Source organism: Orcinus orca, chromosome 5, assembly GCF_937001465.1.
Source record: "Orcinus orca chromosome 5, mOrcOrc1.1, whole genome shotgun sequence".
In the NCBI taxonomy this organism is placed as follows: Eukaryota; Metazoa; Chordata; class Mammalia; order Artiodactyla; family Delphinidae; genus Orcinus; species Orcinus orca.
The window spans coordinates 27,613,862-27,640,467 of NC_064563.1; the positions used below are offsets into that span (position 1 = coordinate 27,613,862).

Genomic DNA, 26,606 nt, shown 5'->3' on the forward strand with positions numbered 1-26,606 from the left:
AAGAAATATGCTTACTGTACAACAAGCTGCTGGCACACAGTTCCATTTTCTGTTATCAGTTCATTCAGTTTTAATTCAAGGTGAACTTTACCCTATAATGAAAAAAAAATTACAAACTGAGAAGTCTATTTTACAGATAAACTATTAATTAAAGGTATGTACTTTTTCAAATGGTAGCCATAATATTTAGTTATTCACTAACTAAATACTAGTGATCCTTAGCACATGGCTTTGTCTCCATTAAGTACTTGTTAAATGACTAATAACCAACAATGTAGATCAAAATCTGAAAAATAAGCAGTCAAATGCTTATATCACACGTGGTATTAAATTTAAGAATTTTATGCCCAGTTCAACAAATATTTATCTCAATTATCATGAATCAAAAAGAAAGACAAAACTTACATTTTAGGAAATTTTGAATTTAGCAAATTACAAGATGTAGAATGCTTTTTCCAGAGAAGATAATAAGTATAGAGACAAGTATCATTAAAAGACAGAGAAATCATACAATTCTAAAACAATAAAACTAAGTTAAAGCTAGTAAGATTCAATTTGCCAACACTTACTTTTCTCAAATAATTAAGATTTATGGAATATCTACTACATTTTAGGAGGCACTGTGGGAGTGGGTAGGAATCCAAAGAAGTATAAAACAAAGTCACTGCTTATAAGAACTCACAATCTAGTTGGGCAGACAATAAATAAGAGATAACAATATATGGCCAAGAGCACTGATGAAAAAATGGGATACTGAAAATGAAAATAAAGGACTACTTTCTTAAACAGCCATTAATAAATGGATTTTTAAAAAATTCAGTAGTGTAAGTTTAAAGCAAACTATCAACTTCTCAAGAAACAAAGGCTTAGGAACAATATAATCTAGAGCTTGATATTTCTACCCTGCCACTGGTGATGAGCAATTCTAAACTGGCTATCAGCAATTCTGAACTGGTTAAGAATCAGTGTTGGATTACCTCCACCCAGCTGACAAGACAAACTGCCACATTGCCAACTGGAGATTTCAGGGGTGTGATATCCAGGGACTACTGATATAAGTTATTTCATCAGAGATAGGAAAGTTTATTATCTAGTCACTGTTCCTCTTTGGAACAACCCCTTTCAGACACACACAGAAATCTAACCTGAATCAGCCTTTTTTTTTTTTTTTTTTTTTTTTTACGGTATGCGGGCCTCTCACTGTTGTGGCCTCTCCCGTTGTGGAGCACAGGCTCTGGACACGCAGGCTCAGCAGCCATGGCTCACGGGCCCAGCCGCTCCGTGGCATGTGGGATCTTCCCGGACCGGGGCACAAACCCGTGTCCCCTGCATCGGCAGGCGGACTCTCAACCACTGTGCCACCAAGGAAGCCCAATCAGCCTATTTTTAATCGGCATATTTTATACAAGAGTGAGTCTGAGGTCCACTAACTACAAATCTCAGCGTTAGACAGATGAGCAATAAACACTGATGGATCTCAACACAAAAGTCTGCATGAGAAAGCTAAGCTCTAAAACACAAAGGCAATAGCTGTCATAAAATTAGCAGTTAGGTGGAACTGGAACTATATCTAGCCAACCTTCCACTAAAAATCTAGACACAAATATTTATAAAACCATACATAATTTATAAAATAGGTCTTTCATTAGTCCAGCATTTAATAATCACAACCCCTACTATTCAAGAGTGACCTCAAGAAGGTTCATGATAGGTAGTAATTTATAGTATTACTCAACCAGAATTTTGAATCATATTTGCTGTCACACCAGCATCTGTGTCACTTGACAAATGAGTGAGCCTAGCCAACTGCACCAACATTTACATCTCAAAGCAGCTGTACCATTTTAACATGTATGTATTTTATGGTAGAAACTGTATACTAACAAGGCACTCCCAACTGTTTCTCAGGAAATGTCTAGGATCTAATCTATTTTTAAAACAATACAAACAATATAGAATAGGAAAAAAGTATAATAATTTCATTCACAACTAAAAATCACAGCACTGTATCAACTCAAGACTAGAAATCAGAAGATATTTAATGGGGTTCTCCCAGGAATCATTATCAGAGTCAGAGCCTACCTAATATGTTCATTACTCCCGCTGGCTGTTAAACAGAACATTCCTTTGGCATTAGTCAACAATAACGTAATTACGTATTAACCTGGTCAAGAAAAGAGTGGGGAGAGAACAAGCAGACACAGGACACATACTATAAGGGTGGAACACTAAAATTAAAAAGCATTATGAGTTAAATTAAGGAAATTATAATTTCTAAACTATAAAACACTACCTCATTATATACTTTAACATGGAAATATATACATGATACTTAGTAGAAGGAACAAGTCACAAGAGGGTGTATAATACAATATTAATTTATAAAAATAAAACATACTATATATATTACTATATAAAATTACTACAACGCTATCTACCAAAACATTGATAGAACTTATCTTTTGTTGGTAGGATTTCAAATTGTTTTCTTTTTGTTCATCTAGATTTTGTAAGTTTCTACTACCATTGTGTTTTGCTTTCTAATGAAGTAAAAGGAACAAGAAATTTTAAAAATTATTTGAAGCTACTTTTTAGTGTTAGAAACCCAAATTTGAAAACATTTAAGAAAAATTTAGTATTCCTTACTATGTTCACATGACAGTTCAGTTTACTTGCATTTGTCACCATTTTATAGATTTAGATTGTAGCAAAACTAGTTTATTTGTGGGGTAGGGAGGAGAGTTCAGCAAAACATTTCCTAGTTTCCCTTGAAGCCAGGGATAGTGGCTAAGGATAGCCATAAGATACAGTTCTGGCCAATGAGATATAAACAGAAGTTGCCGGTAGAGCATCCAAAGAAGCTTATTGAAAAGGACTCCCTAACTTCAGCAGTGGCTTGAGAGGCTGGAAAGCTTACTCAAAACTTTCCACAATCTCACACTGGGCATGATAAAAATGGGAGCCCAGGGCCCACCAAGATAGAGTGGCTCTCATAAACACCCAGGCTTTCTGTTGGAACCTTTAAAGGCCTATGCTTGAGTACAAAGGGTGAACAACGTAGATCGGCCTTTACAAAGAGTAAAACCTAGCCTGGAATCAGCCAAATCCCTAACTGGATTAAAGTGATCGGTTTCCAGCCTAACCACATGCCAAAAGCTAAAGTAAATCTTTCCTGGAGGAAGAAAAAAATATCATCCAGAGTTTCAAGTTATCTCTAAAATAGCTCATATTTCAATGTCCAGCATTCCATCAAAAATTACAAAGCATGCCCTAAGACCACACACCAACCCACCCCCTGCAAACACAGAAACCAAAAAATCAAAAACTGACAAAGAGCAGATTCACAGGAGACACAGATGTTGGAGTTAACGGACAGATTTTTCTTTTTTTGAAATAGAAAACAAAATGAAAAACTCAGCAAATACCTGTAAAGTATAAAATATGTCAAATGAAAAATTTAGAATTAAACAATAAAATAACCAAAATGAACATGTATTTAACAGATTAGCCACAGCTGAAAAGAGGATTGGTGAAATAGGAGACAGGTTAGTCAGAGAGGGAGAGAGTATAAGAGACATATGAGACATAGTAAAATGGTCTATTATTCACGTAACTGAAGTCCCAGAAGAGAGGAGAAAGAACGAACAGGGGAAAAAAAAAGCTGAAGAGATAATTGCCTGGAATTTTCCTAAACTGACAAAAGACATCAAGGCACAGTAATCAAGAGCCCCTAGGAACACCCAAGTAGGATAAAAAGAAAATCACACGTAGGTGCAGCCTAGTAAAACTGATGAAAACAAAATATAAAGAGAAAATCCTAAGGTAACTAAAAAAAAAACAGGGACATTACTTACAAAGAGGTAACTGTAAGATGCTGACAAGGAACTATATTTGGTGATAAACATGCAATGTGATTGGTCCACAACAGCTTTCTTATTATCCAACCTCCTAGGGGAGGTTCAGTGACAAAATAGTGACAAAATTTAAAAATAAATCAGATACTTAAAGGGTATTATTCTATATATATTTCATACCACTAATTATATTAGGTTGATATAAGCAATTATATCACATTAGTTTGTATTAGGCAGCATATTTAGGAACTTATTACTGTCTGAAGGTTTATATTCTAACTTTATTTCAGTTACTGCTACAAAAATTTCACACAGAAAAATCTGTGATTATTTTAATTTTACAGTAATGTATAGTCTTGGTACCATTTAGAAGATATTATGTGAATTTCTGCATACAATTTGGGAAATTCAAATGAATATAGTTATTTGGGCAAAACACAATGCACGCACTTAAAAACTTCCTGAGTCTAAACATTTTTTTGTTTTATCAACATTAATAAATTAATTTAAACGACGATTAAATTAAATTTTAACAACCATTCCACAGAACTCAAGTATATTTCAACTGATGAAAATTTTTCTTCATATGAAGGAAACTTCTAGATTTCTGATGGATGCTTTTATATATAGTAATTAATTCTATAAATCATTTTGGACACGACTGCCTAGCTGATGAAAAAATAAAGGTTTTACTTAATACCTTCTGTTTATGGATGGATTTGTTTTCTCTTTAAAGAAGTGTTTATTATGATCTAGAATGGCTCATTCCTTTATTATTTCATGTTTATAAATTTACAAATGAAGTTTTTAAGATACCTTTATACTCATTATGTCTTAATTGAGCATGTAAAAAAACCCCTTGATTTATGCATTATTAGCTATAATCTTTGGATTTTTTTAAAATGCTTGCTTGTTTTAAACAAGGGCAGAGGCCATATTACCACCCCACACACACCAAAAAAAACACAACCTGTAAAACAATCAACAACTTATGGCAGGATCCAGAAATTCAAGATAAGCCTGTTGGTAAAAAGACTTATTAACTAAGTAATTACATCAAAAGGATGTGATTGATATTGCATCTGGATTCACTGCTTGTACAAGCTGTGTGAGACAAACACCCTTAATTAATGAGAGCACCAACTTCTCCATATGACAGATTTGGTTTAATCAGTCTTATATAAAAGCATACTTTTTATCATAGTACCTAAAAAATAAAGAAAGGAAAAATACTTAGTTATTGTGAGCTCCAGGACCAAACAGCTAAAAGCATGGCTGCAGATGACCTAAGCCAAAAGAAGATTTATAGGAAGGGGCACCGATACAACTCATATTAACTTCGTTTATGTGGCAAAGAATACAGAGAAAGAACACCAAGTGAAATAGGATGATAACCAGGACCACAAACTTAAGGAAGGAAATGCTTTGAAAAAGAGGGAGCAGTCAACAGTATCAAAAGTTGCTGAAAGACCATGTAAGAGGAGGACTAAAAAATGTCCACTAGACTTAACACAGTGTCATGCGTAACATTATTGAGAGCTGTCTACGCTCTCCCTCCAACCCACTGTGGGGTTTGAAGGCAGATTAGAGTGGGTTGAGAAAAGAATAGTTCAAGCCACAGGGGAACGCTGCAAAACAAAACAAAAAGAAAAGGAAAAAAAAGTGTAGCAAAACACACTCATGAAATATTATTAATACTGTCTTGAATGTTTGAAAAGAAAACTGAAAACAATTAACATTAACAGCAATAATAAAGCATCTGGGAAACAATTCAAGGTAAGAGGTTAGTGTTCTTAGCAATTTTTGAACTGTTTTGGTATAAAACCCATCTTACTACTATGGAATCCTTTCATCTGAGGGCTAAATTATGTTTCTACATGTTACTTCCCTAGAACTTTAGAACTGAAGGGAATCCTATATACTGAAGTTCTCATGTCACAGTTGAAGATCCTCAGACAACAATAATTTAGCAACTCTTTTGGGTACAAATGCCAATTAGAGCTAGGAAATCAAACATCTCCTCTGAAGTAGAGATACCAATCATTTCCTCTACCTAAATCCCTTTCTTAGGGGACAATGCCCCAAAACGTTAATCTCCAATCATATCAAATTAGACTGCAGTGGGCATGTGACCCAAGTCTGCCAAATTTTCTCTCTAAATTGTGGCAGAGAACTGAGTCAGACCTTAAGAGGGTGAGGGGGCTGTATGCTCAAGTAGGCTCAAAGATGGATGTGGCATTTTTTAGCTGTCAACAAGAAATTAGAGTGGATTTATAGAGAGAAGCAGAAGGGAGAGACATGTTAGTCTCATAAGACATACGAAAAGAATACCATGGAATCTCATCATTAAACAACGTTTTTCTTCTTTCCCCTTCATTTTGCAAAGTGAATAGTTATTAAAATTAGAGCAGGGGCTTCCCTGGTGGCACAGTGGCTGGGAGTCTGCCTGTCAATGCAGGGGACACGGGTTCGGGCCCTGGTCTGGGAAGATCCCACATGCCTCGGAGCGGCTGGGCCCGTGGGCCACAACTACTGAGTCTGCGCTCTAGAGCCCACGAGCCACAACTACTGAGTCCGTGTGCCACAACTACTGAAGCCCACGCGCCTAGAACCTGTGCTCTGCGACGAGAGGCCCCCGCAATGAGAGGCCTGCACATCGCAGCAAGGAGTGGTCCCTGCTCACCACAACCAGAGAGGAGTCTGCGCCCAGCAATGAGAACCCAACACAGCCAAAAAAAAAAAAAAATTAGAGCGAAAAATAGAGAGAAAACATTAACTATTCACTTTACAAAATAAAAGGGAAAGAAGAAAAAGACTATTTAAACAGTGAGCACTTATACTCAAGGAGCACAATGAGCACATGAGTAGGGAGAAAGGAATCAGTGGGTCTCAATCCTATGTGCCTCCTGCAGTACCTACTGCTGTGTTGAGAAGTCTACACTTTAAAGATACAGTATGTATTTTTCATTCACCGTGGTGCTAAATGCAAGCCAGCTATTTTATGTGGTGGTCAACCAAAAACAAACAAACCACCCATTATTTTAGTTTACTTTATGAGAAATTAAAGTCTTTTCAAAAATAATTCTATGCGAACTGTATCTAGTCTATTATATTATAGTAAGAAACCTGATCTCCACTTAGGATGCAGCTCCCATGTAAATGCCTGACAACTTTCTAGCTCTCACTGGCCATACTGAAATTCTTGTAATTATACTCCAAGGAGCTTCCCAGGAACTTTCTAATGTCCCTCCCTTTTTCTTTGAGCTAATTTGGGTAAGCTTCTGTGCCTTATACTCAGATTTTCCTAAGTGATTCTCTTAATAATCTATGTTGAAGCCTTTTTATGACCAACAGTACAGAATAGTGAAAGGTAGTAAAACACTGTGGTTAGGAGTTTTAGAATCAGACATGCTCTTTATGGGAATGATGGTTCCATCACTTAATAGTTTTGTGACTTTGCAGATGTCATTTAACCTCTATGAATCCATTTTCCACATCTACAAAATAGAGGTAATGCTACCTACACCTCATAATGCTAATCTGAAGATTAAGTCAGATAAAATATATTAAATCCTTAGTACTGTGCTAGATATATGCTGTTCTAATTACTAATAGTAATTATTAAATTCCTGCTGAACTCAATCTGTCTCACAGCTTTCTCCTATGGCTCCATCAACTGCTCTTACTTCCATGATATTTTAATGAAATTTTATAAAACTTATGCAAGTGAACAAATTCATTAACAAAATAGGATTTGTATGAATCAGGCTGCTTTTCTAACTTTTTTAGACTCACGAGGTTGATTTAATATTCCTAGATCAGCTTTGGAGCGAAACAATATTCCCAACGTACCAGATTAATGTGGTAAGTGTCATGCACCCCCTCCCATCCCCTAAAGTACTCTTCCTTCTAAAGTTTATTTTAAATAGTGAGTAGATCTTACAGATCAACTATCATTTAAGACAAAAGAACTGTAAAGGTTAAAAACTCATGGTTATGAAAATAATTCGTAGCAAATAAAAAATGTCATGATATCTAACGGTTAAATGCTGTTTGCAGATTTTTGTGTTTCAGCCATGAGTTTTATACATACAATCAAATAAAAAGCCTGTTACCCAGTACTGATCTCTAATACCATCTCCAGTAATTATATAAAGAGTATTCTATAGAAATTTCTAACTTTGGAGAGTTGGGTCCCTTAAATCCTTTAGCAAGTAACACTGGCCACAAGAAGAAGAATGGACTTTAATAAACTACATCTTAAAATAATCCTCAAACTTCATTTTAGACCAAATTCTCAAAGCCTTTTCTTATCTTTCTTTTTTGTTAAAACTATTAAAAAGAAAAACTAGCTCTTCAAAACTTTCATGTCTGCCTTTTGGTAAAGGCGTATTAGGGAAATGGACACCTGACTGACTGGTGGTAAACAGACATTTTACATTTGTATAACTACTAACAGCTTTCAAAATACTCTTAAAGGTATTTCATTTAATTCTCACAATCATATGAGTCAACATGGCAACTTTCATTCCCATTTTATAGAAATAAAATTCAGGGTCAGTAAAATAACCACATATGAAAATTAGGACCTCAATTTTTAGACTTCTACTTTAAAACCCTTTCCACTTCATCACATTGCCTTTCACCTGGATCATTTACCATACAGTATAACTGGGATAAGAATAAAAGTTATTGTCAAATGGAAAGAAAAGAACATTAAAATGGGGTAGGGTGGAAAAACAGGAGAAGTTTCAATTATATTTTATACTTAAGAAGGGGTCTTAGCAAACAAATACTTAATTTTTTGAGAATTTAATCAAACAGAATGCTTGAGAGGTTATGAGGAAACAGACACAGGCACTTTATTTGCAAATACCTGTGGGGATGTGTGCAGTACTTTTTTCTTACCTAAAACTTCTGTTTGAGTCATAGTGGCAAATTATAACTTTTTAGAGAAGAAGAATTCTGCTTGCAGTTATGCCCTTGGGAAATGGTTTCACAATCCTTATCATATTTTATAAATAAATAGGGTTACAAAAAAAGGATTCCCTTTAGATAGAAATAATTTCTAAGAGTAACTCAGACTTTTGAGAAACAAATACAAAAGTTAAGCTACATGGCTAAACATACATCTTTATTCACACACAGAATCTTTAAGATCTCTTATTTTGGCAAGAGGAAAGAAGAGCTTTAAAATAATTAATGATACCCTTTGAAATAAAAAGAAAGATGAACAAAAGGAAGGGTAGGTATGGGAATGAAAGCTCTGCATGGTGGGCTCAGGCATGGTTTGAATGAATAACATTTTCCCAAGTCTAGTGTATTAGAGAGTAAAGAGAGCATCCTGGTCAGAACAGATGAAATAAATCACAGACTTCTAAGGATTCTCCTCAGAATTAATAAAATATATCTTTTCCATTAAAACCGTTTCCCCATCTAAAAAAGTTAGTAATTTGCTACTGTGACCCAAATAAAAGAACTATGGAAGGAAAAAAAATGTCCTCCTAACATAACCCCCCCAAACACATACGCGTGCACATACACGTACATTATCCTTGATTTCATGTGGCGAGGCATTTCCTTCCAGTTATATGTTACTCAGAGGTCTATAATATTTGGTGCCAGAATTTAAAATAAGGTATGATAAGCTCTCTCTAAATGAACTAGTATAATTAGTTCGTTTTACACTTATTTTCTGTGTGTGACAATCTCTTCCATCACTTAATCCTTAATATTTACCTGAACCTCTGAATTGGAATCAATAGGCTGTAGTGAAAACCAAGTTTCTCTGCCACTGTGGTTACACAAGTCTTCTTTTTTGATGGCTACTTTTCCTGTAAGAAATAAGTAAAACAATGAGGAAACATATTATATATAACCATTAGCACTGTTACATATACTTTGTAGAAAACATTTAAAAATAATTTGTATCTGTTGATATCAAAAAATCCATTTTTATAAAGCGTTTTTCTATATCCTAAAAAATGAAAATGTGCCTCATTTCCCTCTACCCATTGGCAGACCCTTCTCTGGGCCATTTTGAATTAGGGGTTTAGACCAAAACTCAGTTGTATTTATATGCAACTGCGTTTTCAATGTACAATGATAGTGCAAACTAATCCTCTCAACTCCTTAACACTATGAATAAACCATATGTTCTGTCTGAGCAGACATATCTGCATTTAATAAGAGTTTATAAGCTCTAATTAAGAGAACAGAAAAACAGTATCATATGGTCACTAATAATTTTGAAAACTGACTTGAAATTATGGGATTAAAACAATTTTATTAAAAATTTGCTTTATCAAAACACTGTAAACACTGCTTATGCTGCTTCAATGCATACACACACACACAAAAATCAAAGCAGTTCCCTAAACAGTTTCTACGTCTCAGAGACAGATACAGTACAATGAACAAAGAAGTATGAGAGGAAGAAACAGAAATGTTCTTATTATAATGAAGTATTTGCCATGTTGGTACAAAGCATTTCCTTCCTCAATTCAAGTTTTAAGAAGTAGACATAGTTTTGCATATGACCGACAATTTGTTCCAATATTCAACACAAAAGCTTCAACAAAGGATATATGCTAAAGTAAAAAATAGTTCACTTTATTTTATCAAACAAGAATTTCCATTTTAAGTACCCTAATTATACTTCATACCCTTTTCACTTATGACCATCTTGATCTTTTAGTTCAACATTTGAAAACTTTGAGAAAACAGTAAAAAAAATTTCTGTCAAGATGTATCAATTTTTGTGTATCAAGTGGAAAGAAAAGGCATAACAGGAAAACAAACACAGAAAAACTATCTTTAAAATTTTATTCTAGAATTAGACAGTGGTAATGGTTGCACAACTCTGTGAATATACTTAAAACCATTGCATTGCACACTTTAAAAGGGTAAGTTTTATGGCATGTAAATAACACATCAATAAAGCTATTATTTAAAAATTTAATATTATAAGACCCTTATTCTACAATTTCCAGGATTTTTAGTTTTATACATAATTTATGAATGTGTATGTAGATGTACATACATGTGCATGTATAATGCATACAAACATCACTAAAGCAAGCCCCCAACTTAAAAAAAGGGCTTTTAAAAAAGTTTATTCAGAAGTTTTCTGGTTTGATTCATTTACTGATTCAACAAATAATCACAATGGCTTTGTATTTTAAATGGTGAGTTGATTTCCAGACTTCCTTAACCAAAGTCTATTTAACCAATAATGCTTCTAAAAACTAGAGTAGGAATCTACCTGTTCTATTTATAACTCACAACTCAGATCACTGGAAACACATCTTCTTTGTCACAAGTGCCTTCCCAAGAGAGAATCCTCTCTTAGTTCACAGGTTAAAAAAAAAAATCCTAAGGCAAGGACCCTCTTCCTCCTATTTCATGTCTCATGTATCCATGGTACTCACTGTCACAAAAGAATTGAATGGTTCTTGTCTTCTGAGGGGGAAACTCTTTTCTGACTAGCCGTATAAATAAGCCGTTTGTAAGTTGAGAAAAACCTGCAATTTTATTGCCAGTTCTTATTCTTATCAAGTTCCTTTTAAGATGTCAGTTTCTAAAATGTAAAGATTTAGTCAGCCTGAAGAAGCAGGGAAGAACACATGATCTCAAGAAGTCAGAGAAACTGACAAAGAACAACAGAGAAAAATAAAGAAAAATATTTGAAGTCATTAGGTATTAGGATACCTGCAACATGTTCAGCACTTCAATAGGCAATATAACATATGAAAAAGAAATATATGTCATCAGCCCTAGGGAATCAAACAGGGTAGAGAAGGGTTAGGAGGGGAGGGAGGGAGGGAAAATGAATAAAAGAATGAATGAGAAAGGTGGGAAGGTAAAAGGGAAAGGAAATTGGAGAAGGAGGAGAGGAACAGGGAGGGGAGGAACAAGTGTCTGAAATACAAATAAGACCAAAAAAATCGATCATCATTCGTATTTGTTGTGAGTTATCCTTAGTTAAACAGGTTAGATGACAGCTTTTAAATATTAAAGGTAGGCAGCCTGATACAGTGGAAAGAGCACTGAACTGAAAGAAAAGCCAGCATTTACTGAACAGCTACCAGGTAGTAAATATTCTTACACATTTTGTTTAATCTTCATAACAATCTTGGGGGAAGAGCATATATTACAGATGAGGAAAGCTGAATGATATCAAAAACCTGCCCACTAATAAGTGCTAAAGCCAGCTTTCAAAAGCAAGGTATGCCTGCCTGTTCATGCTCCTTCCAACACAGACACTAACTCTGTAGTGTCTACACTACAGGCACTACAGACACTAATTCTGTTACTTATTAAGCTGTGTGATCTTGGGCAATTTATTTAAATTCTACATCTCATTTACCTCCTCTGTATTTGAAACAACTTTCAGCTCTAATGAAACCTATTCCATGCCTCCAACAGTCTCCAAAGTGTTTTAGTTTAATGTTTACTATTTTAAACAAAGTTAACTCATTATTTCACTAGCTGTGAGATCACCAACATTGAAAATAAACAAATATATAAATAATCAACCAACCACCCCAGGAACCAAATACCCAACACATTATTTAAAGGTACCATTTCATTTCCGCACTGTACTGACAAACCCATAGACAGAAAGCGCTTAGACCACATATATACACACATATATACCAGATGCTATATTAGTTCCTTAAAATCAGACAAGGAGAGGAAACACAAAAAGAAATGAAGGAACTGTAGACACAGAAACCATTTCTGTTGGTCTCTAAGTAAAAAAAGTATTCTTAGCTTTCCATTACCACTTCTAAGAAGCATTTTCTTACCATCTGTAAATATCATGTTATACTAGGCCCCCATTTTTAAGCACAACATATTCTTAGAAATTTCATCCTGATACAGATCACCAACGGGCAAAATCTTGATGGCCTTTTTCCTACTTGGCTACTAGTAGAAATGGCTGAAAGGGCAGATAAAAGTAGCGATAAGTGTGACTGCCTATACAAGATGAAAAAGAACCAGAGGACTGAACAAATTCTGGCAGTATCAGTAACAGCAATTCAATCGATGGCAACACTTAGATGCCTTCATGTACAGGGTTTAGATTGATACCTTTTGGTCTCTGTGGTAGACTGGTATATTAATGGCTTCCAATAAATCATACTTCCTTGTTCTATGCCACTGTGTGGTCCCCTCCAGCACTGACTCTGGGTTTGGCCATGCCACTTACTTTTGCCAATGGGACATCAGCAAATGTAATGCAAGTAGTCTTAATAAGCACCTGCAGTAGGGCTTACCCTCTTGCAACCTCAATACCGTGTGGAGTGGAAGGCTCAGATAATGGACAGCACCAGCCATGAGACATATGGGTCAGATCATTCAGCCCAGTCAATTTTTCAGGTAACTGCACATTAGTGACCCCAGGTGAGACCACCAGAAGAACCACCCAGATAAGCCTGGCCCAAATTGACAACCTGCAGAATCATGAGCAAATATATGATTGCTAAATTAAGCCACTGAGTACTGGGGTGTGATTTGTTATGTAGCAATAGATAACTGATACAGTCCCTATGCAAGCAGACACAAAAGTGTAGTCATAAGCAATTTTTAAACAGTAGGTTTGACTTAAGAGCTAAATGCCAGGAGAAATTACAATTCAAAGGGTTTAAGAAATACCTTCGCTATCTTAAACCCAACCTTATTTCATAGGTGAACAAGGCCTAAGAAGGTAGAGTGACTTATTTAAGGTCACAAAGGCAGTTAGTGATAGAGTCATGAAAGGAATTCAGGTCTCTAATATCCTACTGAAATTCTCTTATAACATTCTAAACCATGGGGAAAGAAAAACAAGTTAACCAGTCTACTAAGATAACCATGGTTTAACTGCTTAAGCCTAGATCCCTCTGAAAACTAAAATAACTAGAAAATACACATTAGAAGGTTAAATATATATGTTTTAATATTATTAGGATCCTCACTGGAAATGGAATTTTATTCTTACATGAAGTTTTTCTCTTCTCTTTTTCTCCTTTTTTAAGGGAAGAAGACACTATAACTTAGGACAATAAAGCACACAGTAAAAGACTTTTAAAGCCTTAATTTTACAATTTTCTATCTTTTTGCAGCTTGGTTCCTATGTTTCAAGTTTTCAATTAATCTATAATCAAGTTTTCATACTAACTGTTCCTGGTATATAAGGATTCCTAATATGAAAAACTATGCCCCATATTAATAACAGTTATTACTTCCAGGAAAGGGACTGGGAGGGGGGGGTCAGTGGCCAAAATTAATTGTCTGTAATACTATAATTAAAAATTTTTTTACAAAAAGGAAAATATCCATATATTATTATACAATTAAAAATAAAAAACAAACAGGCTGGGCTTCCCTGGTGGCGCAGTGGTTGAGAATCTGCCTGCCAATGCAGGGGACACAGGTTCGAGCCCTGGTCTGGGAGGATCCCACATGCTGCAGAGCAACTAGGCCCGTGAACCACAACTGCTGAGCCTGCGCAGTTTGGAGCCTGTGCTCCGCAACAAGAGAGGCTGCGATAGTGAGAGGCCCGCGCACCGCGATGAAGAGTGGCCCCCGCTCGCCGCAACTAGAGAAAGCCCTCGCACAGAAACGAAGACCCAACACAGCCAAAAATAAATAAATAAAGCAGCTTTCATTTAAAAAAAAAAAACAAAAAACAGGCTTTTAAAGCTATTCAACAAATACACATTCTTAGATCTTCTTAAGTTTAAAAGGTGGCTCTCTCAACCCTAGCTCAAATTTCATTCCCAGAAAATGCTATGGCACTGTTTAGCCTACAATTGGACAACTCAGTTATAAAATAATTGGGGCAACTCAATTTCCAGTAGCTCAAAATTTAAAAAAAACAAAGTGCCGCCTAACTTTATGAGTTAATGACAAAAGAAAAATACGTTAAAGTAAAAAAAATGTAAAAATTTATAAGTGAAAATATCAAGATTATTTTCCAACTTTAAATTAAAGGCTATGTACAAACTGTGTTTACTTTAATAATAATAATTCCTATCTGTAAAAGGAAAAACAATTTCTACTAAATGTAGAAATTTTATTCCTTAATAAGAATAAACTTTTTTTTTAACAGTTCCCACACCAAGTTATGGCCTTCTGATACCACTCCTCAAAGGACTGATTTTTACTTTAAAAACAAATAAAAAAACAAAACAAGGGCAACTTTTGGAAATCATAATTATAAACCTCAACTAAAGGCCTTCCCAAGAAATACTATATAATGACTACTTGTAAATAGGTAATGAAAATTACAAAACATTTTCTTAAAATGTTTAGTCAATCAAAGATACACACTCTCTCAAGGGTCATTAATAATCACCAACAGCCTCTATCCAATCTTTATCCTACTCTACCTCTCTCTAGTCTTGCCATTAAAAGATCTCCCTGCCTTCTGAGATATTCATCTCTTCTCTCTCTCTTCCAACTTCCTGATACATTTAATCAATCTTCACTAAAGCCTCATTTTCCCTGCAACCCTCCTTAAATGCTCCCAGGGCAATTTCATTCATTCCAGTGGAGGCTTCAAGTATCACTCAGTGCTAATGACTCAAATCCATACCTCCACATCAAATCCAGATTTCTTCTCCGAGCTTCAGATCTGTATTTCCAACAGTCAACCAACATGTCCACCAAGATACTCCCCAGGTAATGCAAGTTTAACTTGTTTGAAATCAAAGTCATCATCTCCCTTTCCCATCCTGAATGCTCCGTATCTCAGTTAATGACAACCTTAGAAACAAGACCATTTTTAACTCTTTCCCTTCTTATATCCTCTTTATCTTCTTAGTACCTAAATCCTATTTAAAGCTACTCCCGTGAAGCACATTCCCTCATTTGCATTTCCACTGCCACTACCCTACTCATCTCATTTGATAATAGCCTCCTTGATGGCCTCCCTGCCTTTAACCTCTCTCCATTCTAAAGCATAAACCATAGATCAGGGGTCCCCAACCCCCAGGCCACGGATCCATACTGTTAGGAACTGGGCTGCACAGCAGGAAGTAAGTGGCAGGCAAGCGAGCAACGCTTCATCTGTATTTACAGCCACTCCCCATCGCTCACATTACTGCCTGAGCTCCACCTCCTGTCAGATTAGTGGCATTAGATTCTCATAGGAGCATGAACCCTACTGTGAACTACACAAGCGACAGATGTAGGTTGCACGCTCCTTATGAGAATCTAATGCCTGATGATCTGAGTGGAGCTGAGGCGGTGATGCTAGCACTGGGGAGCGGCTGCAAATACAGACTATCATTAGCAGAGAGGTTTGACTGCACAGAGACCATAATAAATCAACTGCTTGCAGACTCATATCGAAACCCTGTCGGTGACTGGCAAGTGAAAACAAGCTCAGGGCTCCTACTGATTCTGCATTATGTATGGTGAGTTGTATAATTATTTCATTATATATTACAACATAATAATAATAGAAATAAAGTGCACAATAAATGTAATGTGCTTGAATCATCCCAAAACCGTACCCCTCCCCAGGTCCATGGAAAACCTGTCTTCCATGAAACTGGTCCCTGGTGCCAAAAAGATTGGGGACCGCTGCTACAGATGACATATTTAAAGTAGATGTTCATATACTTTAAAAATATGTGTATATATAGTTATATATATGTATATATATGTATACACACTTCAAATACGTAACCTATAGACTCTGAGTTTGTAAGTTATTGTTTACACCACAGGAAGTTGTTAAACTACAAAACTATATTCGTATATGCAGTTATATATGATTTTTAAAAGGTTCCTCATTCTTAAAAGGCTCAACACTACTGTCTACAGGATAAAGTCCAAATTCCTTAACACAGCTTTGAGGGTCCACCACAACTTGGTCCAAATCATATTCCCAGATTCATCTTCTACCACCCTTGGCCTAAGTGATTTACATTTTCCAGCAGATACACCACAAACATGATCCACTTTTTCTTCTCTGCTTCTGCTAATCCCTATTATCTTGAAACGTCTTCCTTTTCCTACCTAGGTAGTCTCTGTTAATCCTCCACCAAACATAATTAACTCTTCTTTACTCTGTGCTCCCAAGTACTTTGTTCCTACCTCCAGCACAGACCCTATTAAATATATTAGGATTAGAGTATAAATCAGCCTGAAAACCTGGGAGCAACTTGAATCTTATTCACCTTAATATCCTCATCTTTTGTATGCCACATAGACAAGTGTTTGTAAATGTCTGTTTAATTGAATTAAGGATGGAGTCTCAGGGGTGATCCATAATTAAGGGTTTGCTACACAGAGAAAAGTCTACATATAAGTAAAGAAGTCAGAAGGAAGACAACTAGGAAAATACAATGTCATTAAATTGCCTTTTCCTTGGCTTTCAACAAGTTGAATAAGCAATCCAAAGAGTCTAATGTGACATAGAGGCAGACGAGGATTGAAAACTATGAAAATGCCTTTTGTGACAAAGTATTTGTTATGTATATAGCTGACAGAAGTTAACATATTTATCAAATATGGATGCATAAGAATAAATAAAAGATAAAATTCCATCCAAAAGAAAAATAAGCAAAAGAATTAACAACTAATTCATAGAAGAAAAATGTAAAAGACCAATAAACACATGGAAAAATTCCTCAAGTTCACTAATAATCAGAAAATACAAGTTAAAATGAAATATTTCTTTCACTATCAAACTGGAAAAATGAAATATTTCTTTCACTATCAAACTGGAAAAAAAAATTTTTCAATGATAATATCCAAGAATGACCAGGGTATGGTGAAATGATTACGCCCATGTCATGTTTGGGGGAATGTAAATTAGTACAATATTTCCGGGAGCCAATGGAAAAATATATATAGAAAAAACCTTAAAAATATTCAAACGCTTTGGCTCAGTATTTTCACCTCTAGGAATTTATCCTAGAAAAAAAGACATGCAAAAATTTATGCAGAAGGATGTTCACAGCAACACCATTTAGAGTAACAAAAATCTGGAAACATAAATCTCTACCACGAAAAGAGTAGTTAAGATAATACATTCCTATAGAAAGGATATTTTAAAAATTACTTGTGAAAAATATTTAATGACATGGGAAAAGGATCATTAGATGATATTAAATGAAAAAGGAAAAAAACTTGAATAAATAGTACAATGTAATAATATAAATGTGTGAAATAAAGAATGGGAAGAAATACACAGACTATTAACTATAACTGTTCTTATGCAGAGTCATTACCAATCCCTTAGAACATGTAATAATTTTACAATTAAGAGAAAGTATTATTGTTTTTAAAAGGTTATTTTATCTGCTCTAAAATGATTTTTGGCAAACTTCAAAAACAAGTTTGTCAGAAAAATGAAGTCAAATTACAGCGATTTAAAAAGAAATAAGTAGGAAGCAGAAGGATATAGACCATTTGTTAAGGAATTCAATAGCAAAAGCAGAAACAATTTAGACGGTAGTTAAGAGGTCAAAGCCAAATAAAGCGTAATCATTTGAACTGTAGGAGATGAGCATGTTTCAAATGGGAAAGGAGAGATAGAGATGATGAAATTCAGGACACTAAAAAGGGAGAGTAATGCATGTAAATTACAGACCTCTACCTGTTATTCAAAGATAGTAGTGCAAAGACCATGAACGTGACAATATGTGGCCAGTTAGTTTTGTCCTAGTCGATGCCTACAGATCATACCTCAGACAATTACTTAAGAAACAGTTACCAGTCACCAATATAGCCAGAGAGAAGAATATGACTAGATTAAACCGAATTATTACTTCTGTTAGAAAAACTTCAAAAACAGATGTTCTTTGGTGGGGATCAAATACTGTGATCTTTGTAAAAAACATTCTTTGAACCATTCAACAATATTTACAGAGCATTTACTAAATATAAGGCACTCGGGCAGTGACAGTCTCTGCCTTCATAAATATCATATATATTCAACTAGAGCACCTAGACATTAAACAACAAACTGATTTGTCAAATCAGATTCATATAAATCAGAGTTCTACCCAGGATCAAGCTTTACTAATAACATAAAAGAAGTAGACAAATAGACTCTGATACACCTAAAAAACAAACAAACTGATGAACAACTATAATGAATACTACAGAAAGGGACCCACCAGGTACTATGGAAACATACGGTACCATGACTAGGGGGAGATTGGTTATGTCACTTCCCTGAGGAAGTGTCACCCAAGCTGAGCATTCAAATTAAAAATCAGATCCAGAAATGAACATGAAGTCTACAGGAAAGGATTAGAAAGTTGAGAATATATTATTCTGTTGTTTTCAACACTTTATACTTAGAGAAAGAACGAATATAAACACGAATGTTGTGATTAAAAGACAATTATGAATAGTACATACCTATACGAAGGTCTCTTTGTAAAACATTCTTATCATAAACATAGAAAGACAAATACTGGAAAGTTCTTGGAATCTCAAAGTAAAATTCTTCACTGAAAAACGGGCTAAAGAGAAAAGGGGGAAAGCTCATTAAATTTAAATTCAACAGTGTCCTCCTATAATATTTTCAATAAAATAAATTAAAGTTACAGATTAAACACCATAAAGAAAAGCTTCAAGAGTTCCAAAATAATTCTCTATGCTAAGTTTCAGCTAAACCCTGTACAAACCAAGCTGAACTCTGAAAGGACCTCGATTGCCAGGCTGGGCTCTGAACAAACAGATTTTCTGGAGTCCTGTGGACAGAAGATCCAGTAACTGCCTGGGGTCATGCTCACCTAAAGTGGACACAAATGAGAGCTGAGGACAGTGTCATTCACACCATCATCATCTCAAAAATACATAAATCACAATAATACATAACACCTAAAATGAATAATGCCACGTAAAATGTTATTTTAAAACATACTTTAAAAAATTAAAATAGGTTATTTTTAATCAACTTTACTGAGGTATAAACTACATAAAATAAAATCTAATTTAAAGTACAGAGGTTAATGACTTTTGATTAATTTATAAACCTGTAGAGTGCCCATCCCAATCAAGATATATTAACATTGCAACTCCTCACAAAGTTCCCTCTTGTTTCTCTGCAGTTACTCCATCATACCTGTCACAGGCAACCAGTGATCTGATTTCTAGCACTAAAGATCTGGTGTAGGATTTCATATAAATGGAATCAAATAGTATGTACACTTGTGTCCAGCTTCTTTCACTCAGCTTAACGTCTATGATATCTGTTCCATCTTGCTGTGTATATCATTAGTTCATTTGTTTTAAGTGCTGGGTAATATTCCATTTATGAATATTCCACAATCCATGCTCCTAGTGATGGCATTTGAGTTGTTTCCAGTTTGGGCTATTAAAAATAAGGCAGCTATGAATATTTTTATACAAAGCTCTTTTATGTGTTCAGTTCTTTTGGACAGGTAACTAAAAATAGAATTGCTGAGTTAAAAGGCAGGTGAACTTCTAATTTATGAGAAGCTGTCAAACTGTCTCCAGTGCGGCTGTGCTATCTTGCACGCCTACGAGCGAGGGATAAGAGCTCCAGCGGCTCCACGTCATTGTTAACTTTTGCTACTGAAAGCCTTTTTAAAATTAGCTACTCTACAACATTATAAATCAACTATACTTCAATAAAAAGTTGTTTTGAAAAAAAATAGCTATTCTAGTGAATGTGACATGATAAATGTATACACCCGTGTAATCTCTACCCCAATCAAGATAAAGAACAAAGTTCCCCTGTGCAATGACTCACTCCATACTGTCACGGGAACCAGTGATCTGATATCTATCGTGACACATTATGCTCAAGAATGTGTAGTGACAGAAGTGGTTTTAAACTGCATTTTCCTGATGACTAACGATGCTGAATATCTTCTCCTGTGCTTGTTGCCCATTTGTATATCTTATTTTAGGAACGATTTGTTTGAGTTTCCTCCACATATTTTAAAAGGTTTGTCTGTCTTCTTACTGGGTTTTTGGTCTGTTTGTTTGCTTTAATAAATTCTGGATGCAAGTCCTTTGTCAGAATATTTTCTCCTAGGTGTGGCTTGCCATTTCATTTTCTTGACAGTGTCAAAGAGCAGAAGGCTCTGATTTTGATAAAATCCAGTTTATCAGTTTTCCTCTTTTATGATTGGTGCTTTTGGCACCCTAAGTAAAGAAATCTTTGTCTACCCCCAAGTTGCTAAGAGTTTCTCCTACGAAACAGCTTATTTTTCTAAGTTCATTTTAAGAATGCTCTTTTGATATTTAAATTCTCCTATGAAGACATGAATTTCTGAAATTCTAGTTAACATCTTTTGTCAAGAGTACCTCTTTCCTGAGAATGTTTAAAGAACAAAAGGTACTTTAAAAATGTCACCATAAAATGCAATCTCTTCAGGAGGTCACAACTTAAAGAGAAGCTAAAATGCAAAGTAAATGACTCTTAAAGAAGTCATTTCTGACCCTGTCCAGAAAACAGTTGACTTAGCTTTTTAGTTGTTATAATACCTGGTCAACTTTTGTCAATATATTTTTCACTTCAAACGTAACCAAAATAAACTTAAAAGGTGGTCTGTCAAAATAGTCTTTCTAATTAGTCTCAATATAGCAATCAACACAAAAACAACTATTAGGTAAAGACAGGTTTAGGTATTTTTCTCCTTTGCATCATTTTATATACAATTGAGAATTTCCTTTATATATTACACATCCACACTCAAATATTATTTTTAAAACACATTCTAAAGCCAAATAAGAACAAGATGAGAATTATTCACTAAGTCATCTGTATCACTGTATCATCACAATCTCAACAATCTAATCCCCACATCTGGGCGCCCACATCTTTATTTTATAAATTAATTAATTAATCAATCCATTTGAAAAAAAGTTTTCAACAACGTTGGTTAGAAGCAATAACTAGACATATAGTTTTTATAAAGCAATACTCTACTGTTATCACTAACCTATAATCCTGCATATCACTCCTAAGGAAATTCCTGGTGTGGGGAAGAGAAGCACTAGGTACAAGAAGTGTTGCTACTCAATTTGTTTATAGACCACCTACTTCTGAAAAGGATTTGAGGTAGAGATTTAGGAGCTATGGATTCCATATGTGACTCCTACTTACCTGCCATGAAAAATTCTATATCCAGACTACCTATAAAAACTATAATATTCAGAACCCATAAAAGATCTAAATGATATCTACTGACTTTTGACTTAACAGCTTATCACAACATTCACTAGGGTAGAAAACACTGAAATGAAAGCAAGGTGAGCAAGGGTTTATACTACAAATTCTTTCACCCTATTCCACAAGGAAGAACGCTAGGAGGCACCTAGAATCCAAGAAACATGTAGTCTAATTATACTGAAATGACCTAAGGTAACCACTGCTATCTTCCAAGTTGCTATGCATCTAGCATAATAATTTAAGATGGATAAAAATACTTGGTTTTATCATTTCCCCCACACAAATATCTGGAAAGGCAGGCAAGAGTTCTGGAAAAATAGTAAGCTTATTTTAGTTATTCATTTACAGCTATATTACATACTAGAAACTACCACAAATATTCAATTTATTGAAAATTACTAGTTTTGTATATAACTGATTTTTGTTTGATACGGAATCAACATACATTAAATAACAAATTGAGATTTAAATAGTTTCAGGTCCCTATCCCAGTTTTGCTTCTAACTTCCTTTATTACATGCACAAATTATTCAGGCTTTTTGTGACTCAGTTTCATCATTTATATAAATAAAAACAAATTCTAATACAACAGGGATAGGTGATTTACGATTTAAAGATGTGAAGTATACTACTTCAAATCTCCTTGGATTACTAAATATTTCATCCACCATACGTTCATTCCAACAACTCTTCATTCCCTTATTTTAAGTCTTGTCTCTGAACAAGACTGCATCCTTCCAGTACAGCTCTGCACTAGAATTATATCCACAAACACTATTACAGGGAAGAGGTGGCACATCTCAATTTTATGAATTATAATTTGCTATGATACTCTCGCAGTGCTATTACACTTCCAAAAAATGACAAATCTACGTAAGAGTTCATTCCCTTACAATGCCCTACTTAGTTAAGTGACTTTTATAAACGTTAAGGGGTAATTTATTTTCAAGAGAAATAAAATAATGATGTACTTTGAGAAAAGTTCAAATGAGTGGGCAAATTTAGCCTAGAGAAAAAACTGAGGTATATTGGTAGTTGTTTTCAAAAACTTGAAAGAGTGTCACGTGAATGATGGCTTAAACTTGTTCTCCAGAAATCCAAGGGACACAATTAGGAACAATTAAGAGGAAGATATATTTTGAGGCAATGAAAAGCCACATGAAAGCAAGCACTGTGGCTATCTTGTTCTTGTGGATGTACGAATAAATAGCACCCAGCAAGTTCTTGGCATATGGTAGGTTCTCCTTTTGACAGACATTAATCATTAAATGTAAGAGCTTTTCAAGAGTCAGAATACTTCTAAGACCTAACAGGCTGCTTTTAGGAGGCAGTGAACTCCTTGGTCACTGGAACATTATTAAGCAAATGCCATATGACTACTTGTCAAAAATAATTGTCGGGAGGAACTAAGCGTACGGCATTTAGTCCAGCTCAATGAACATTAAGGTTCCTTCAAACTCTGAGATTCTGTAACTCTAAAAATGAACTCAGAATCTATAAGGAAAATAAAAGTTTCAGATGAAGGAAGTCTTCTTGATGATTACAGTCAGGAAAATGTGTAAAAACTTTTATTCAATATATATCATATGAATGATAATTTACCAATTTTTTACAAACCTTAAAGATTTTTCAACAACTTGGGTACGATAAACTTCTTCCTGGTCCAAATTTATGGTGCAGAAACAATCTCTCATTTTGTTGGGTCCAAGATATGGCAATAAATTTTTCGCTTCACCTGTTGGCACAAAAATTAAAACTGGTGTTAAATATCACCAGCTGCCTCATGCTAAGTCTTATATGGGACACATTAAATCCAAAAGAACATATAAGATATAGCACAGAAGAAAAAATTAGTAATTAAGAAAGATAATCAACTTGGTCTAAAGGAATGTGGTGAGACAGAAGAGAGGAGCTGTGTGTAAAGGGGCATGTGAGGTCATGTTATACCACCGTATCCCTGATCCTAGAAAAGCGCAATGTCCCCACTTATGTCCTCATCCCATCCCACCAGCACCACCCTAAAGACATCTCCACAATTAATCCCCCTTTCCTGTATCATTAATTTTCCCCTCTACTGGATCATTCCTGTCAACTCATAAACAAACTTTGATATTTCCCAATTTTTAAAAAAGCACAAAAAGAAAAAAAAAAAAAACTCCCTTGACTCCGTCTCTTCCCTCATGATATCATTCCATTTCTAGACTCTCTTTCACAGCAAAACTTCTCAAAAACAATCATCTCTAGCCATTGTCTCTAATTCCTCACCTTCCAATCATTCTTTGACCCTCTCCAATCAGCTTTTAACCCCATGACAACAGTGAAACTGCTCTATCTAGGGTCACCAATGCCTTCCATATTGCCAAACCCAATGGCATTTCTCTGTCCTCATCATACCTGATCTGACAGCACTATTTATTTAATATAAGTGAATGCTAACATCCCTCCTTAAAACTCACTCTTTTCTTGGCTTCCACAACACAGTAGTTTTGGCTTTCCTCCTGCCTCATGGACCTCTGCTGACTTCTTTCCCTCCTCACGTCTCTAAATGTTGCACTGCTTCAGGGCTCATTTCTGGACCACCTTCTCTTCTTTCCCCATGCAAATTCCTTCAGTATACGGTGTTCATGCTGATGCCTCCCAGATATGTGTTTCCAGGCCTGATTTCTCCTCCTCAACATTAGATATGAATACTCAACTGCCTCCCTGGATATCCAGTAGGCTTCTCAAATTTAACAAGTCCCAGAAAAACCATCTGATTTCCTCCCCTAAAACCCACTCTCCCCCCAGTCTACCACCATCTTCCTCTCGTTTTCTCACCATGCTCCCCAAACCTCCCATCCCCACGTCCAGTCCATCAGTAAATCCAGAACTCCAAAATAAATCCCAAATGCAACCACTTCTCCTTGCCTTCATTAGTATCACCCTACAATCCACTCTCCATCAAGGAGTATGATCTTTTAAACATACTTTTCAAGTCAATTACCCCCCTACTCCAATGCCATTCCATTTCACTTAGAATACAATTCCATTTTTAAATGCCCATTTTCATGGTCTACACAGCCTTACTGAACTGTCCTCTCCTCTCTGACCTCTTCTCCTCCCACTCTCCGCAGTGTTCACCTTCTTTCCATTCATCAACCATGTCAAGCTTGTTCAAGCTTAGGGCATCTGCCTGAAATGCTCTAACCCTACATCTTCATATGGCTGCCTTTTCCTATCATTCAAGTCTCAGTTCAAATGTCACTTCCTCAGAAACCTTTCCTGACTATTTATCTAAAGTAAATAATCCTGCTACCATATTCCATGTCTCTGTTTTCTTCAGAGCCTTTACAACTATCTGGAACTCTTAATTTTTACCTAAATGTTTATTTCTGGTTCTCTCATTCTTTGGGAGTTCTTGGTTCCCTCCTTCAATGCACGAGAACTTACTGAGCCCCAAGATCTAAAATAGTGACTGTTAAATACTGAGAAATATTTGCTGAATGAATATTAAAGAATCAAGTAAGTCTAGTTTCGAAGTTCTTGTGACATGCTCATTGGTTAAAAGGACACACAAAACTGTGGGTGCTGAAATCAGACACCAGTGTACTAAATTAGGAAAGCAATGTAGTTGGCATAAGGGAAAGAGCATTTCCATGAGAATCAGGAAACCAATGTTCCTGTATTACCTCTGCTACTAAGTAGACAAATGACTTCAGACAAATCTCTGAAGAACAGTTTTCCTAACGAAAGTCTGGGCTAGATAAACTCAAGTCTCTTTCTGCTTACCAACTTTAAAACTAAAGGCCAGGGACTTCCCTGGTGGCCCAGTGGTTAAGACTCCGTGCTCCCAATGCAGGGGGCCCGGGTTAGATCCCGCACGTCGCAACTAAAGATCCTGCATGCTGCAACTAGAGAACCCACATGCCACAACTAAGACTCGGCACAGCCAAATAAATAAATATTTAAAAAATAATAAATAAAACTAAAGGCCATTTAAACCAATATCTTTTAAAGAAGTCTAGCAGAAACTTAAGAAGCACCTATGAAAAACTCAATAAACAAATGATTTTTTTAAATTAAAATTATAAAAATCAGGGAACCGTCCCTCAGAGCTATCTGAGAGGCTGTCTCTCAGGCTTAAGTCCTGAGTAAGTCCACCGAATAAAACAGAATTCTCGAAAACTAAAAGTAGAATAAAATAAAATTAGAAAAATCAATGGAAAGGCACCAGTTAGATACTCACTGTTATTAAGTTTGCCACTGAGAGATTAGGGGAAAGAAATCAAGTTACCACGTCATAGAATAAGCATCTCAAGTCAAAATAAAGGAATCTCATCTTTTAAATGACCCCCAACTTGCCTAATATGGGTTGGCCGTTACAAATTCACATTTCCTAACAGGAAAAATAATATATATTTGAATTTGTATCCATCCATCTTCTCTTCCTCAAAAGACTACAATGTCCCTACCTATTATCTATAGCTCATCCATCTACCTGTGCTCTCTCTACCCCATTCCCTCCCTCTCACTCCAGGACACTGCCCAGCAATTCTGTTTTCATTACTTTCAACCTTCTCCTTTAAGTCTCTCCTTCTTTGCCGTCTCCCCTCTGT

The 26,606-nt window shown here is 35.5% G+C and overlaps 1 protein-coding gene across 3 annotated transcripts in view; it reads right to left on the bottom strand.

Annotated features, from left to right (window-relative positions):
• Positions 1-26,606, bottom strand: part of RASA2 (RAS p21 protein activator 2) — a 117,489-nt gene that overhangs the window by 69,168 nt on the left and 21,715 nt on the right. For 2 of the 3 annotated variants that reach the window (XM_012536141.3, XM_004278233.4), the window contains exons 2-5: positions 23,629-23,746; positions 19,224-19,327; positions 9,594-9,688; positions 16-92 (exon numbers count right to left, since the gene is read on the bottom strand). In XM_012536141.3, coding sequence (XP_012391595.1) covers positions 16-92; positions 9,594-9,688; positions 19,224-19,327; positions 23,629-23,746 — 394 coding nt within the window. Of the gene's footprint in view, positions 1-15; positions 93-9,593; positions 9,689-19,223; positions 19,328-19,492; positions 19,556-23,628; positions 23,747-26,606 lie in introns of those variants that run through there. The other variant, XM_033402793.2, reaches the window with a different exon arrangement.